This window comes from Saccostrea cucullata, unplaced genomic scaffold (assembly GCF_032062105.1).
Source record: "Saccostrea cucullata isolate Sc308-1 unplaced genomic scaffold, CSIRO_AGI_Scuc_v1 ctg88, whole genome shotgun sequence".
In the NCBI taxonomy this organism is placed as follows: domain Eukaryota; kingdom Metazoa; phylum Mollusca; class Bivalvia; order Ostreida; family Ostreidae; genus Saccostrea; species Saccostrea cuccullata.
In genome coordinates this window covers 816,423-834,552 of record NW_026930139.1, presented here as the reverse complement: position 1 = coordinate 834,552, position 18,130 = coordinate 816,423, and the positions used below count along the sequence as shown (strand labels likewise).

General features: G+C 34.4%; 1 protein-coding gene across 2 annotated transcripts; it reads right to left on the bottom strand.

The window, feature by feature from the left end:
- Positions 1-12,554: 12,554 nt before the first annotated feature.
- Positions 12,555-18,064, bottom strand: LOC134283050 (uncharacterized). 2 transcript variants are annotated; one of them, XM_062765490.1, is made up of 5 exons: positions 17,707-18,064; positions 15,298-15,495; positions 14,357-14,521; positions 13,525-13,694; positions 12,555-13,359 (listed from the first exon to the last, which is right to left on the bottom strand). In XM_062765490.1, exons 1-5 carry the CDS (start codon positions 17,891-17,893, stop codon positions 12,982-12,984), a joined length of 1,098 nt encoding a protein of 365 aa, XP_062621474.1. In that variant the 5' UTR covers positions 17,894-18,064; the 3' UTR covers positions 12,555-12,981. The 2 variants fall into 2 exon arrangements, with proteins under 2 accessions (XP_062621474.1, XP_062621475.1); XM_062765491.1 differs by lacking the exon at positions 15,298-15,495.
- Between the last annotated feature and the right edge of the window lie 66 nt (positions 18,065-18,130).

Sequence of the window (18,130 nt, the reverse complement as noted above, 5' to 3'; positions counted from 1 at the left end):
CGTGAGTACAAGAAAGTATTATAATACTTGTATTATACTACAAATCTCATCGTGTATACCGGCCTTTACGGGGGCATAAAAAAACCCCAAGCAATCAGATATTAAAGAAGGAAAAAATATGGATTGACTTTTGAATTTGACCCGTTTCTAGTTTGTTCAAATGAAGGGCCAAAACCTCTTGCTAGGGGCGATAATTAATGAAAGTAGGTTGTAATTGCAAACAAGGTCTTGTATTTGTACTTATAACAAGAAAGAATTGTGGTCCCCCGCTTTCGGTGTCTTTGTGGGTGAGATGTCAAATATGAACGCCCTATCATATGTCATTTAAAAATTATCACCAAAGTTAAATTTTTTTAAAAATAAGGTCAATCGTGATTCGTGAAGATCAAGGTCAAGGAGTCAGAAATCATAGCATGCTCGGAAATATCTTGTCGTAGGAAATGCACATGTCAAATATGAAAGCCCTTTCTCTTCTCAATCAAAAGTTAAAAAGGAACAAGATGCGCTAATGAAACACTGATGACCTCGTATGGCAACAAAGCGAAGACTGAACTTTTTTAAAATGCAAATTAAATATATTGGTACCCATATTTTAAAAGTACGTCAAACTCCAAGGTCAAGGTATAAGGGTCAAAGTTCTTGGTATCCACTGAAAGGTCTTCTCACAAGGATTACTTATGTAAAGTATGAAAGCCCTAGCCCTTACCATTCAAAAATTATAGCCAAGGTTCAAGTTTTTAAAAAGTAGGTCAAACTCCAAGGTCAAAGGGTCTAAGTGATTGATATCCAGTGAAAGGTTTTGTCACAAGGATTTAATAGGTAAAGTATGAAAGCCCTAGCCCTAACTCTTCAAAAGGTATAGCCAAGGTTAAAGTTTTTCAAAAGTGGGCCAAACTCCAAGGTCAAGGTCAGAAGGTCAACATTTTTTTTATTCAATGAAAGGACTTTTCACAAGGATTATATATGTGAAGTAGCCCCTACCGTTCAAAAGACATGGCCAAGGTTTAAGTTTTTTCATAAGTACGGAAATCTCCAAGGTCAAAAGGTCAAAGTTGTTGATATCCAATGAAAGGTTTTGCCACAAAAAATATATATGTGAAATTTAAAAGTCCTAGTTTCTACCGTTCAAACGTTATGGTCAAAGTAAAAATTAAAAATTTTTGTGTAACAGTGGGTCAAACTCCAAGGTCAAGGTCAAAAGGTCAAATTTGGTGGTACCCAAAGAAAGGTCTTGTCATAAGGAATACACTTGTGAAATATGAATGTCATAACTCCACTAAATCAAAAGTTATGGGCAAGGTTAAAGTTTTTGTGACGGACGGACAGACAAACAGACAGACAGACAGACAGCAAGACAGACAGACGGACGGACACAACAAAAACTATATACTCCCGAAACTTCGTTCAAGGGGGCATAAAAATCAAAACTTTTACTTAGGCCATAACTTTTGAATGGTAGACACTAGGATTTTTATATTTCACACATGTATTTTTTGTGGCAAGACCTTTCATTGGATACCCAAAACCTTGACCTTTTGACCTTGACCTTGTAGATTCCCTTTTTTATGAAAACAACTGTAAGCTTGGCCATAACTTTTGAACGGTAAGGACTAGGGCTTTCATACTTCATATATGTAATCCTTGTGAGAAGACCTTTCATTGGATACAAAGAACTGTGACCCTTTGACCTTGACCTTGGAGTTTGACCCACTTTAAAAAATGCAAACCTTGACCATAACTTTTGAAGGGTTAGAGCTAGGGCTTTCATATTGCATATATTTATTTCTTGTGACAGGATCTTTCATTGGATAACAAGAACTTTTACCCTTTGACCTTCGCCTTGGAGTTTGACTTACTTTATTAAAACTTTAAACCTTGGCCATAACTTTTGAACGATAGATACTAAGACTTTTATTTTTCAAAAATGTATTCTTTGTGGCAAGACCTTTCATTGGATATCAACAACTTTGACATTTTGACCAAGTGACCTCGGAGATTTCCGTACTTGTGAAAAAACTTTAACCTTGGCCATAACTTCTGAATGGTAAAGACTAAGGCTTTCATATTTCACATATGTAATCCTTGTGCAAAGACCTTTCATTGGATACCAAGAACTTTGACCCTTTGATCTTGGAGTTTAACCTACTTTAAAAAACAAACCTCGACCATAACTTTTTAAGGGTTAGAGCTAAGGTTTTCATGTTTCACATATTTTTGTCCCCCGCTTTCGCGAAAGCGAGGGGACATTAAATCTCATTCGTCTGTCCGTCAGGCTGTCTAGCTGTCAGTTTTTCCGTCATATTTCACATGTGTATTCCTTGTGACAAGACCCATCTTTGGCCAATTTGACCTTTTGACCTAGATCTTGGAGTTTGACCCACTTTTACACAAAAATTCTGAACTTTTACTTTGGCCATAACTTTTGAATGGTAGATACTAGGACTTTCATATTTCACATATATATTTTTTGTAGCAAGGCCTTTTATTAAATACCAACAAACTTGACCTATTGACCTTGACCTTGGAAATTTTTGTACTTGTGAAAAAAATGTAACCTTGGCCATAACTTTTGAACAGTAAGGGATAGGGCTTTCATACTTCACATTTGTAATCCTTGTGAGAAGACGTTTCATTGGATACGAAGAACTTTGACCCTTTACCTTGACCTAGGTGTTTAACTTACTTTTTAAAAAAACCTTTAACTTTAAAAGGGTTTGGGCTAAGGCTTTCATGTTTCACATATTTAATCCTTGTGACAGGACCTTTCATTGGATATCAAGAATGACCTTGACCTTAGAGTTTGACCCACTTTAATGAAAAAAAAAATTTGGGTAATATGTCAAATTTAACGAGGCTGGGGGGTGGCAGCCATTTTCAGACTATTTCAATCTCCTTTAAAAGAAGAGCTCCATATAAAGATATAAAAAATGACCAAATTTTAAAGCTAAAATATATGAATTTTTTCTTTGCCAAATGATAGTTGACAGCTTAAGATACCATATCTTAAAATATAAGTTAAATCTGGTGGTTAATTTGTGATTAATTTGTTGACCCCCAGCCTCCTTAATTTGCATTTAAGAAAAGTTTCTTCTTCGGTATGTTGCCACATTTTGTTCCTTATCTTGAGAAGAGATATGGCTTTCATGTTTTTTTTTTTACATGTGTATTACCTGTGGCAAGATATTTCTAAGCATGCTATGATTTGTGACCCAATGACCTTGACCTTCACGATTAACCTTATTAAAAAAAAACCCTACTTCAGTGATAATTTCTAAATGACATATGAAAGGGCGTTCATATTTGAGACAACATGTCATAAAAAATCACATCACTCCCACAAAGACACCGAAAGCGGGAGACCACAATTCTTTGAATTTTTAATCCTTGTGACAGGACCTTTCATTGGATATCAAGAATTACCTTGACCTTGGAGTTTGACCTACCTTTCAAAAATTTGTCCTTGACCATAACTTTTGAACATGTGGTGCTAGGGATTTCGTATTTCACAATCGTATTTCTTGCTAGAAGATCCCACTTTAGAAGGAGTAGCATTTTGAAAGGATTTCTATGGCACGCTAAATTCACAAAAATGAGGTAATCATAGTTTCACAATCGATAAACTAGGTTTATCGGTTGTAAACTATAGTTTACAAACCGTAAACTATAGTTAACAACGTTAATCTATATTTCACATCTGTAAACCATAGTTAACGCGATAATCTATGTTTCACAACCGTAAACTATACTTAACACCGAAAACAATCATTTGTGATTGCAAAACATAAATTATCTGATAAATACAATTTCACGATTTGTAAACTATAGTTTACAAACCGTTAACTATAGTTAACGATCTGATAAACATAGTTTCACAATTTGTGAAACTATGATTAACAACTCTCAACTATAGTTTACGATTGTAAACTATAGTTTACAAACGTGAATCTATGTTTATCAACAAAATCTATTGTTAACGCTTTATTACAGACAGATAAACTTAAATTAACATTCGTAAACTATAGTTAACAACCGTTAAATATAGTTTTACAGATGAAAACTATACTTAACGAATCGTTAACTATAGTTTACGGTTTGTAAACTATAGTTTACAGTCGATAAACCTAGTTTATCAATTGTGAAACTATGATTATCTCATTTTTGTGAATTTGGCGTGCCATAGATTTCACATAAATTTCTAATTTTAGTAACCAAGGCACCACCGTTCATCGAAATCAAAAATCGATACACAGAATTATGAATCTTAGTGTAGTCTACTTATATGCCAGATTATTGAAATCAGACCAAAACTGTAAGATGAGTAGCATTTTTAAAAAAAAAATTACAGACAGACAGATGGACACACAGACAAGGGTTTTTTGAGATTATTATAGAAAACAAGCAAATACAAAGAATTGTGGTCCTCCGCTTTCGGTATCCTTGTGGGTGAGATGCCATTTTTATGGCATACTAGATAAACACCCGCGCAAGCGTGGAAAATAGAATTTATATATAGTTACCAGTTACAACAAAAAATTAAATATATTGTTGTAAATTATAGACTTTACTGACAGACTACAGACTTATAGAGGGAAGAAAAAATTTGTTCAAAATCCTTCACGAAGTAGATGTACGTCACCATCCCCAGCCACTTTTTGTGAAAACTTGAAAAATAAAAATTTCTTTATTTGACGTTTATGTGAAACCTCATACAATGTTATAGATATTGCACTTCAGATGTTCTTATTTCATTTTTATGAAGGATAAAGGAGCGAATATACACAATTTACAAATAAATGGATTTTTGGGGGTTGGGGGGAGGGGTAAAAATTCACAGGTACTTTGGTCTTGGTTTATAATTTTATATGTACCCTTATCGATAAGTAAAAAGTAGCAATAAGGTGCATACATGTACATATTCTTATACCAAAAAATGCCAAGTAATTGAAAAAAGATTGTTTTAGAAAAAAAACTGATTTGCACAAAACTTTGCAGCTTTAATTGTATTTGAACAATACAGTAAGTTTTCTCTTTTCTTGTAAGCAAGTTAATTACAAAGTACAAATTGTACTTCGGGTTTCAACGATGCTCTCAGTAAGGAAAATACAATTTTTACCGGTAAACTCATAAGAAAAACATACATTGACTACATAATATTACAGTCTTTCGATCCATGTATTTCCTGTACTTACGATATTTACACTTATCATTAATTCGTCATCAACTTTTGACATTCCTCGCTGTCAGAATGCCACATGTCATCGGACACTTATATTTAATTATGCAATGATCTATTGCCATTTATCTACTTAAATAATCCTTGTATTAATAAATATTAGTGGCTTTCCCGGCAATGTAATATGATTTTTCTAATAATTCCCGAGCATTCTTTACTCGTTTTTACCAAACTATTGTTTTTTATATTGTCTTTATTTTATATAACATAATAATAAACATTATTTTTTGTAAAACTATTTAGTCAAATAACCCGTTAATTAAATTAGTTACAATCATTTCTTGATTAAAACAATGTAGCAAAAGGGACATGATGTTCTAGAGGCTTCCGTCAATATTGAGATCGGTGATTGACGAAAATAATTAGCACTATTTGGTCCGTACTTTCAAAATTTTCTGTCAAACTGATCATTTTTTAACTTGAATACCTTGAATAACTCATACACTAATTAAAACACCCATAAAAGACATAACTTTGCAGGTTAATTTTCAAACAACTTGTCTCAGAGTACATACCTCTAAAAATTCAACAGCCAAAATTAAACATAAAGAAGTGTGATATCATATTTTATTAAGCTATGCACCAAATCACATCGAATTTATATTAAAACTTGTGGAAACAAAAAACATTATGATTTATTTGCCAGGAGAATATTTGAAATCTTTCCTGGAAAACATTAACAAACTGATGTTGAATCTGTCCACGTTTTTTAGAATAAAATCTAAAAATATCTTTATTTTTAATAATTCTCAAAATCTAAACTGTTTACATGCCATTTTTTCTTTAAAATTAGTAAGAATTATATCTAAGGGTAACAAAAACACAAACTTTATTATGATTGACCAAAAAAATTTAACAAAACAGCCCTTTGAACACGCATATCCCCATTTTTGGAATATCAAGTTTTGTAATAATTTTTTACAAAATTTAAAACGGAAGTAAAATTTAAAAAGATGATATAGGTCTAAAATCCATAAAAATAGACCTCAAGTTAGTTTGTTTAAAAAAAATTTAGAATTTTCAAAGCTTTAGGTTCATAAAGGCAATTAAGAATTTTGTGTCTGTGTATGTGCTAAAACCATGTAAATCATATGGAGAGAGTGTAAAGTGTTAATTTCCATAAATAGTATACATTAAATGCTTTGTATTCGAATTGACACTATAATTAATAAATATATATACTTATTAAATTATTTTCAAGCACCCAAAATATTTCATTTCAATAAAAAAGTGATAATCAGAATTTCATATTGGTGTGTAAAATTAAAACCGGATCCGTAAAAGTATGGACCTTCCTTAAATCAAGTTTTGATTGAATAATTCAATGATGACATTTTATGAAATAAATAATCGATTGTTTGTAGTCAGTTTCATTAAAATTTGGCAATAGCATAGATCCTCCAACCGGAAACGCCACCATACTTACGTTGATGCTATTTCATGGCTGTTTTTAGAAAATTGAAGTAGACTTTTAATTTTATGTACGATACTTACTATCTGAGTAAAATCTAAATTTAGTTTACGGACATCATCTTGTATGTAGTGTAGTATTAGAGGAGTAAGTAAGAACTCTTGTGCACCTGTTTCGGAATTTATTTGCAAAATGTATTAATTTATGAACGCTCTAGCATATGTCATTTAGAAATAACACTGAAGTTGATTTCTTTGAAAAATAAGGTCAATCGTGAAGGTCAAGGGGCCAGAATTCATAGTATAGCAAATATCTTGACACTGGTAATGCACATGTCAAAAAATATGGAAACTCCTTCTCTTCTCAATCAAAACTTATAAAGAACAAGATGACTGTGTTTTTGAAACACTGATGCCCCCCGTATGGCAACTTAGAGAAGATTAAACTTAAGTGCAAATTAAATAAATTGGTAACTAAAGTAGGGTCTTTTCACAAGAAATACGAGTGTTCAGTATGAAAACCCTAGCACCACCAGTTCAAAAATTATGGCCAGGGATAATTTTTTGAAAGGTAGGTCAAACTCCAAGGTCAAAGTTGTTGGTTTCTTAAGAAAGCTCTTGTTACAAGTATTACATATGTAAGGAATGAAAGTCCTAGCCCAATCCCTTCAAAGTTATGGCCAAGGTTGACATTTTTAAAAAGTAGGTCAAACTCCAAGGTCAAGGTCAAAGGTCTTGAAATCCAATGAAAGGTCTTATCACAAGGATTACATATGTGAAGTATGGAACCCCTAGCCCTTACCATTCAAAAGTTATGATCAAGGTTAAATTTTTTCATATACGAAAATCTCCAAGGTCAAGGTCAAAGTTGTTGGTATCCTATAAAAGGTCTTGCCACAAGGATTACATATGTGGAGTATGAAAGACCTAGACCTCACCGTTTAAAAGAAATGGTCAAGGTTAAAGTTTTTCCATAAGTACAGAAATCTCCAAGACCAAGGTCAAAAGGTCAAAGTTGTTGAAATTATATGAAAGGTCTTCACACAAGGATTATGTGTGATAAGAATTAAAGTCCTAATACCTATTGTTCAATAGTTATGGCCAAAGTTCAAGTTTTTTCATGAGTATGAAAATCTCCAAGGTCAAGGTCAAAAGGTCAAAGTTGTTGGTATGTAGTGAAAGGTCTTGCCACAAAAAATATGTGAAATATAAAAGTCCAAGTACTTACTGTTTAAAAGTTATGGCCAAAGTTAAAGTTTGGAATTTTTGTGTAAAAGTGGGTCAAACTAAAAAGTCAAGGTCAAATTTGGTGGTGCCCAAAGAAAGATATTGTCCTAAGGAATACACATGTGAAATATGAGAGTCATAGTTCCACTAAATCAAAAGTTATGGGCAAGGTTAAAGTTTTTGTGACGGACGGACAGACAGATTGACAGATGAATGAGATTTAATGTCTCCTTGCTTTCGCGAAAGCGGGGGACAATGAGGGGTCTGTAGTTGGACTCTGTAAGACTAGGTGGGTTGAACATCATATCTGCTTTAATGTGTTCTACTCTATGTAAAAGTTCGTCATCAAATGTCTGCAGCACATTATCAATCAAAACCTTGATGACAGTATCATTGAAGACTGGTCTTGGGATAGAGAAACTAAAGTGACCACACAGAGTTTTTTGGCTTCGATGACGTCCTTCTCTGTGTCGACAATATTTGTGTTTGTAAGGTAAGTCCTAGAAACAATAAAACCTTTGACTCTGAAGCTCCAGAAAAGAGATATTGACATTTTCACTTCAAGTTAGTTGATTGAGGAACACGTGGATAGGATCAAAGAAATTCGTACAGCGGTACAGCGGTAGATACTGAGTTTGAGTCTCGCTTTGAAAACGCAAAACAAATTGCAGATGACCTTGATATAGTGATTAAAATTCCAAGGGTTTTACCCTTTGACCTTGACCTTGGAGTTTTAACTTTTTAAAAAGAAATTAACCTCCATAACTTTTAATCCAAAAAATTATATTTCACATATGTATTCTTTGTGGCTATGCCATTGGATATCAACAACTTTGACTTTTTTCTTAGTGAATTTGAGGTTTATGTAAAAACTTTAACCTTGACCACAACTTTTGCATATTAATATGCTTTTGTTGCACATACGTCAATCCTTGACAAATCTCTCACAACTTTGACCCTTTGATCTTGACCTTGGACTTGACCTACTTTTAAAACTGATATTTTTAACGGTCAGGAAAGCGTTTTCACCTTCAAATAAATCAACTTCAATGATAATTTCTGTAAAGGTAAAGAACTTCAAGATTGGAAACATTATAATTGTGTTAACATGAAACAAAGACACCAAAGCGGGGGACAAGCTCTTTGAATTTGTTTGGCTGATCCTTCTTTTCAATATTTGTGTTTGTAAGGTAAGTCCTAGAAACAATAAAACCGTTGACTTTTCCAGAAAAGAGATAAATTTTTCACTGCACATTGGATGTGTCTTACCTATCACAAAATGTAAGGCTGGAAGATCCTTTTCTCGCTTTGAAAACGCAAAACAAATTGCAGATGACCTTGATATATGATTAAAATCCCAAGTACTTTGCAAGAGCAACACAGAGAAAATACTGGACTTGCAAAAAATTATTAGCTCTCTCGTGGCTATGCCATTCCCGGACTTTTTTCTTAGTGAATTTGAGGTTTCAGAAAGAAGATCTGGTTGCATATTCAATATGCTCGTTGTTGCCTGTCAATATGACAAATCTCTCACAAGAGGAATTGTCCAAACTTGCCTCAAAACTGATATTTTGGGGAAGCGACCTGTCTTGTCTTTCTGTAAAGGGAAAGAACTTCAAGATTGGAAACATTATAATTGTGTTAACATGAGCAAAGAAACCAGACAAGCTCTGCAATCTGATCCTTCTTTTCAACTTTGTATAGATGGGGACGTTTTTTCCGAACGTGAAAATTCTTCTGCACATTGCATGTGTGTTACCTATCACAAAATGTAAGGCTGAAAGATCCTTTTATTTTCTCGATAAAGACGCATAGTACATGTACAAGTGGTGAATCAAGAGTTATACACGCGCAGTACTTTGCAAAGAATTTCTGGAGATTTTAACTTGTGCACTAATGCTCTGCCTTCACTAGGTATTCATTAGAAATTGACCAAAAGGAAATTGTACAATCATTTATCAGGCAAGGAAAACGAAGATTACTAGTATTTCAGTCAAGTCTCTTAAGCTAAATAACGCTTCCTACGTACACTGTAAAAAATGTGTTTAGATAATAGACACTTTCCTAAGCACTTTCTTGTCATACTTTTTTTGATTCGTTGAAATTCTAAACACATTGAATTTCATTACGTGTAACGGAAAGTGTTTAGACCCTAAACACTTACATGTTTAGACTTTAAACACTTTACAAAACATGTTATGATACATATTGGATGTTTTCCTTGTCTTCCTGCAAGAAAACTGAAAAAATAACAATTGTTTACATTTTAAATTTTATTCAATGAACATTCAAACATGGATTTTTTATAAAGAATTTTAAATTAAATATACATGTACATTAAATTTTTACACGCTGGTTTTAATTCTAACCAGATTAGCAAGCAGTTATTTCTCATGTCTGTATCAAGTTTAACTTCCAGCAATTTTTCACTGAGCAACACACGCATAATTTGTTTTCATCTGTGACCGTCAGTAGGTAATCCACTGTCATTATTTGAGAATATTTTTAGGTTGTTCAAAGCTATAACGAACAGCAGACTTCACAAAACTGTTTCCCCTAGAAAGTTGTTGAAAAATGTAAGAACGATGGCATGTCATTGTGGACTTGGAGATGGCAACAGTTTCTCTGATACGTGTATTTTTGCTTTCGAGTTCGATGTGGACCATATCCTGTAAGAAAGAAATTAAGATCTTATCAAAATATGCTTTTCAATGGCTGGATTTGTATGAACCTTTTTTTTTTTTTTTTTTTTACATGTTTGATAGCTATTATTGTGCTACTTTTATTGAACCTCGTCTATATAACCACTATTTAGTATTGATACTGTTATAGATATAATTGATATTCTATATAATGTACTCCTTTCTAGATTTCAGGAATACAAAATATAACCGAAGGTAATCTTGATCTACAGCTACATGTGCAAACGCATGTCTGTTTACGTAGCCCATCATGGTCAATTTATGTAAAATAAAAATAATAGTTAACATACCTTTTATCGCAGTAATGTTGCAGTTTAAATGCATTTCACAATCTCTTCATTGTTATCACTTTGATTAGCATTCACTTCCTTTAATCCATCTTCTTTAGCTAACATTTGGGATTTCCTTTGTTTCGATAACCGCTCTATTTATCATTCGAATATATATGCGTCATTTCCGGGAAGATAACTCTGCACTTCACAGAAAAGTGTTCAATTTCTAAACACATATCTAAACATGTGTTAAATCTTAACATCATTTAGATATAACACATGTTTAGACATAAGTGTTTAGCCGTTAAACACAATCTAACACACGTTTAGACCTAAGTGTTTAGCCGTTAAACACAATCTTATACATGTTTAGGTCAAAACATGTAATGGAAGTGTTTATTTTCTAAGCGCATTTTTTACAGTGTAGTGCAGTGGTTAAAACGTCTGCTCTAAAGTCGGGGAAGTAAGGAGTTGATCCTTACGACGCGGGTTCGAATCCCACTGTTAGACGTGGAGACCAGTCCTTCGGATGAGGCCCTATAAACCGAGGTCCCGTGTCGCAGTAGGTGCTGGCACGGAAAAGACCACTAGTGACTTTTGACCAATTCATAGGAAAGAGTGTAATTCTGATATTATGACGTCATCAACTAAATCTATAATTTTTTAAAATTAGTTTAATTTCTTCCGTTGACGTTTTTTATGCCCTCTTCGAAGAAGGGCGGGCATATTGCTTTGCTGTTGTCGGTTGGTAAATCTCATCATCTCGCTGAGATTATCGGTCGGTCTGTCTGTCGGTCCATATAAAAGTTTCCGTTCATTTTCTTCGGTCATAGAAATTCTTATTTGCAGTTTCTTTCCTTTCATTTTCTTCGCAACGGTTGCGCATACTGAAATGAAATTTGGTAGAAATATTTATCATATGAATATCTATGTCGAGTCCTGTTTTGGATACGATCAAATCATTTTTGACAGAATTATGCCCCTTACTTACCTACATAGTCCTCTTCGTTCCTTGTGGAGCATAGGGCTACTACAGTCGCTCTCCACCTTACTCTGTTTTGGGCTTATTTTTTTTTGCCTCATTCCAGGTTTTTCCAATGTTTTCAAGCTCTTTCAATCTTGTTCTCCTCCAACTGTGTAATGATCGCCCTTGTTTTCTCTGACCTTGTGGATTCCAGTCCAATGCCTATCTAATGATGCTGTTTTGGGTCTTTCTCCATGTATGACCAATTCACTGCCATGCTCGTTTCTTCATCTGGCCCCTTGGACTTAGAAAAATTCCAATTATTTGGGGGGGGGGGGGGCATAAGTATTTTACAAACATCTCTTGCATTTTTTTTTTATATCGGCACAATATTTTAAAGTTCTGGTTCAAATTTCCCCATATATATTTGTCTGTGTTTTACTTCAATTATTTTAAAATTAATTAAATCGGTTTATACATTTCTTAAATCCCATAGGGGCCTAAGAGTGTATTTTCTGGGGGATGCTCTACAGGAATCCAATGTACGTATGGTAAATCAGATTCCCATTCGTTGACTGGAATGTCAGATGTATTAAAGACAAGAGATGTGATTTTGAAGAATTTCCATGCAGGAAAAGTGAACTATCATAGATTTTCAAATCTTCTAATGCAGAGGAGAAAGAGAAATAAGGCCAAGCCTCAGTTTGGTAAAAAAAAAAAAGCAGCGATGGTTCACAAAAGATAACTCAATTTGGGTACGTATATAATTTTTAATACACACATACAAGTTTCAACATATACTCAGAGCACAACATAACAACCATCATTAACTCTATTTTCAAGAATACGTTCAAATTAAAATAGATCTTTTGATACGCTCACATACGATTCTAACAATACCAGTGCAGCTAAGTAGCGATCATAGATGAGCGGTTCAAATGATCTTTTTTTTCATAATAAAGATTTATTTAATTTAACTATAATGCCTATAAATATTATACTGGCATGCTTTATTATATAAATACAGTCTAGAGGACTATCGCATTCTTATGGACGGAAGGTGTACCATATTTCATATTATACAAGAAGATAAAATGCCCAACAAGAATCGAATTCTTCAGCTCTATAATAAGCCCCGTAGTTGATTCAAAGTCACTTATGATAGCAAATGTATCACAGGTCCAATTCATCTGGCGATACATGAAGATATGTCGTGGAAGACATTTTGGACGGAAGACCATCTTCCTCAGTGGACGATCTCTTTCGCTTTTTGGAGGTAGAATTGTTATGCATAGCACTGTCTGATGTTTGGTGTTCATGGACTTGAGAATTTTTAGGTTGGGAAGCAGATATTGCACTATTTAAAGAATCAGAAATAAGTGACTGATGAGTGGACACGTTATTCAGGGGCTGGTGTTTGGCTGTTTGACACAGTTTACTGTCTTGGTCACAGAAGTTTCCGCGAAGCCACACGTGATGCCTGCCGTCAACGTAATGACGGAAATGACGCACAACACGACTACCTAATGAATCGTAACTCTCTCCCATGACCTGTAAAGAGACATCAGTATTATATTTCACAAACTGAGAGTAGTTGTTGTCTTTAAAGTATTTAGATTCTTAAGTAGTCTTTAAAGTATTTAAATTCTTAAGTACTGCTAATGTATGCTTAATTAATTCGCAAAGCATATGTTTATTCTGAGTTTTAACGTGTACCTCTATTTCCATTTCCTGATTTCCTATGAGTATTTTGGCTTTGTACAGGGTCGTGGTTTTAGACCCGTGAACACCTTTACTGTGTATCCGCCCCAGAACTTCCAGGTCCAGTTCATCTAAAACTTCCTGTCGGATCGTGGTCACGTCACTGCCTGTGTCCACCATGAACTCTGAAATAGAACAGTACTCAACATAGTTTTTAATCAGTTGTAAAATGTATCTAGTTAAAGTAGTTTGCAATGACACTCCCCCCCAGTTTGATCAAATTACGCAATCACCAAGAGCGGAATCGAAACATTTATTTCAGTTTAACTGTGCACAAGGGTGAAGTGGGCAATTTTTCTAAATCAAGAATTAATATTATATAAAAAAAAAATCTTTTAAAAATTGACCGAATCTTTCAGTTAGTCGAGCAGCTAGCCAGTCGCCTGCGTGGCGCAGTGGTTAGAACATTTGCTCTAGAGTCGCGAAGTAAGGAGTTGATCCTTATCTCGCGAGTTCGAATCCCACTGTGGGACGTGGAGACCGGTCCTTCAGATGAGACTGTATAGACCGAGATCCCATGTCGGAGTAGCTGCTGGCACGAAAAAAGATCCCTCACTGCTCAGTGGCGCTGAGTGCCGAGTACAGGTTAACATTTGTAGCTCTCCACCGGCAATTGGTGGTGTCTCCATATATGAGTGAAAAATTCTCCAGAGTGGTACGTTAAACAACACACAATCAATCAATCTCTAGCTGCAACGAGTATGTATCAGGTTAGCAATTCTGCAGCTAGTTTGGTGAGAAAAAGACCCAGTGTGAGCACCTTAATCTATAGAGATTCACTCCTTACCTATTCTGCGACATTTAGAGGGTTCCTTAGTTGAGTAAATACCGGCATCTACCACAAGGAAATCAAACTTGGCGTCGCTGAGCGTGGCCGGTTTTTTCCACCGACCACAAGCTAATACATCCTCGGTGGGACAGTCTCCTGCCTGCTCCTTCTGTAACTGGGTCACTGGGGGAAAAAATAAGGTTCTACTGTAAACAGTCCAAGTATTTGATGTATGTTTGTTAATATAAATTAGTAATTTATTAAGTATCCTCTGATATGGAATATTTTAATGCAATTGCTTGTCACATCTTAAAATATACAAGTTCTATTACAATTTACAAGCTATTTCATTCATGCTGTCAGCAAAATCGGTTAATTTATTATGTAAACTGTTTAGCCTAAAGTTTAAAATATCGATACGTTACAATGGAATTATTTAGTAATGAAATTCTTTTGTTACCCACTAACCAAAGCGCACCTGTCTTTTTTGGTCTGCTTTTGAAATATTTGATTTCTGAATCAAAGGAGGACGAAATCGATCCAGCATCATTTACAGTCAATGTTTGACTGAGACAGAACCCGGGATATTGATATCGGGTAAAATATTAAAATTCTACCGATATGACTTATACAGTACGCTTGTCAATTAATTAATTGGATTTGTGGAATCATAAGGAAATGCTCTTAGGGAAACAGAATTAACTGTCACCCAAACAACGAGTCGTTGATTTTCGATCGATGCCACAAAGGTTGTCATGATAATAAATATCTCTCAACCCCCCACCCCCTTCCTACAATAAAAGAAAATATAAGACCCATATGGGCAGTTTTGGTGTAAAATCATATTTTCTATTATCTGAATAATTTAAAATTCTCCATATAGTTAAATTGGAATACGAAATACTATGCATTTGCTTCCATTTTACGATCAATAGGGTTAAGATACACATTATGTCTACCTGCTCGCTTCAGTCTCTTTTTGTGTCCAGGAAGTGTTATTTCAAGTTCATCAAACAGGTTCTCATCTATTTTCATATTTCTCACATCGTTCATTGACGTAATTTCACTCTGTATGAAACCGACGTAATAATGTTCCAGGCCATAACGTTGTAACCAATCAAGAATCCGAAAACTTCCGGGAGACCGATACTGTGCCGCTGAAAAGAGAGGATTAGGCAGGCTTGAATTGGGTTTCATTACTGGAAAAAAGTTTTCAAAATCAAGAACTACGGGAATTAAATACTTGTAAATCAAATTTAGAACTGTTTTCAGTTTCTGGCTTACTAAAAGACGTGTAATATCGATGATCTGCCGCTGCATTAGGGGATTTTTTTTTTACAAGCATTTTTTTTCAGGTTCTGAAACCTGTAATTTTATCAGAAAATAATGTCAGGAATTTGAAAAAATTTGCCTGAATCACGCAAAACCTCAACATTTTTTTTTCTTCTTTTAAATTTCCCGTTTTACTACATGTCTTTTCCTCAAGACGAAATGTTTTAAGTTGTGTACTGTGTACTTGAATACGGGTACAAATTCTCTACATACATGTAGGCCCCCTATATGTTAATTGTATAATACCCAAAACAACAGTGCGTATTTATGCGTTTTTTCTACAGTGCATTTCCGTTTGTCAAAACTTCGATAGACAGGTACTGATATTGTTAATAAATCTTTCAATTATGACACGTAAATCATAAAATGAATATATGCTTTTTGATTCATTATCTTTAAATACATGATCGACTGTACAAAGAGAGAATTTTGTAGCATAAACATGTACATGTACATGTATACATATGGCATTTTGAACATGTATATATGTAGAACCATCTTTGCGGTTTACGTCTTTACGAACAATAAATCAATACTAAAGCATACTGCTGCATTATTCCGTAATTGTCTGTTAAAAATAACACCTTTAAATGCTTTCATTTATCAGTTTCCCACTGTAACCACAAATTCTGAAATCGATACACTATTTTCATTTCACTTCGATAATCGCTTTCCCTGCGGAGGGATGCAAAATTAATGTCGGACATGAAACGACAGGTGCGCGACAGGTACTATACACACAATGCCATTACAATGATATATCTGAACATATATCCAAGTGTAAAAATAAACTTGAGCAATCTTTATATAAATATATACACATTAAAAAACTGTCTCAGAACATTATTTCAAACTGATTCAGTTATAAAGCTTCCCTCTACTTAGGCACCTCCGGGATACGTTAATTGCAATCATTATTGATTAACCAATAATATTTTCGCCGCATCATTTCCTTCGCCTTTATGGAACTTGAATTAGGCTAACTAGTTCTAATATTTCTTGAGTGGACATTCAATTAATATCAATTTAAACTAAGTTACTTTCAGAACTATCATATAATTCATGCTGAACTGCATACTTATAGCCTGGGTTTTCGGACAATTCTGGAATCTGCTCCCGTGCAAAACCACAGGAAGAATTTAAGGGGTGTGTGTGAAATGGAACCCCAATTACTTTTTTTAAAATTAGAAATTCCAGATAAGCAGGTATAGAAATATTAACTTGAGTTAGTATTGAGGGATGCAACCAAAATTAGACTTGTTTTCTTTCTGTGACTTGAAATTTTTTCTGGCTGGGAAAGGAATCCGGACTGACCGGAGGGCGGGCACGACTCCCCCCCCCCCCCCCCATTATACCCCGAAAACTCAAGACAAACTAATTAAGATTAATGTTATCTAATATTTCATGGGAGAGCTGAAAATGTTTACTAACTATGTAAGTTCAGATACTTACTTAATTTGTTAACAGGCTACTTGGATTTATAGTCTTACCTAGTCTCGTTCAACCAGACACTCGGCTGTCTCCGTAAATCTCCGACCAGCCAGAGGGTCTGGTAAAGATACGTGATATCGTTTGTAACGCCAAAACGAGGCTTACCAAAATTCTGGTAAAGTTTTTGATTGGCTGAAAAGAACAATTTAAACAAATACATGGTTAATCGACAGAAAAATAACTAAAAGTTTTAAAAGTTGAATGTCTAAAAGTTAAAGCAGATAAAGAGGAATGATTTTATTGTTTACGGTAATGTCAATGGGTTATAGGTAAGTGTGTTTTATAAAATGTCTTGCATGTTTTATATTTCCAGAAGCTAAAGTGAAAGTAGTGTAGCTACCTGCGGAATACATATTTCCTCTATTGATATTGTAATTACTCGTTTTTATGTACAAATTTAAAAATAAGTTTATTAATATAAACTCACAATCTATCAGAATAAACATGTTAAATATTCGTTTCAAAAAAGGTCATCAAAATGTAAACAAGATAGCGCCCTCTGATTTATAGTCTTACCACAAATCCTGACCCGGAAGTAAACTTACCGGCCTGTAATATTTGGTGCCTGTGATCAGGATCCGAGATCATCATTGTGTCCAGGTCATTCTCGTCTAGAGCAGTAATGTCTGTTTCACTGTCGTAGCCCCTTATTAAAAACATGTCCAAGTATTGCACTAATCCCATCTTCTCTAAAAATTTTCGTATTGGAAGCGTCTGCAAACGTTCTGTCATTGTACCCTTGTTTAAAGGTGTTCCCAAAACTCATGATAGTTTGAACATAAATCAATATATTTATGCTAAAATTGCATTTTTAGTTTGTTGTCAGCCCTTTCCCAGCATGTGATCTCAAGAATGTCAACACATGCTTTGAAACCTAAACGGTCTGATTTGAAGCTTTTGATTGGATATCACTTTATGGGACGCTTTAATGTATCCAATGACAATATCGATTAGAAATGCCTCGGTACT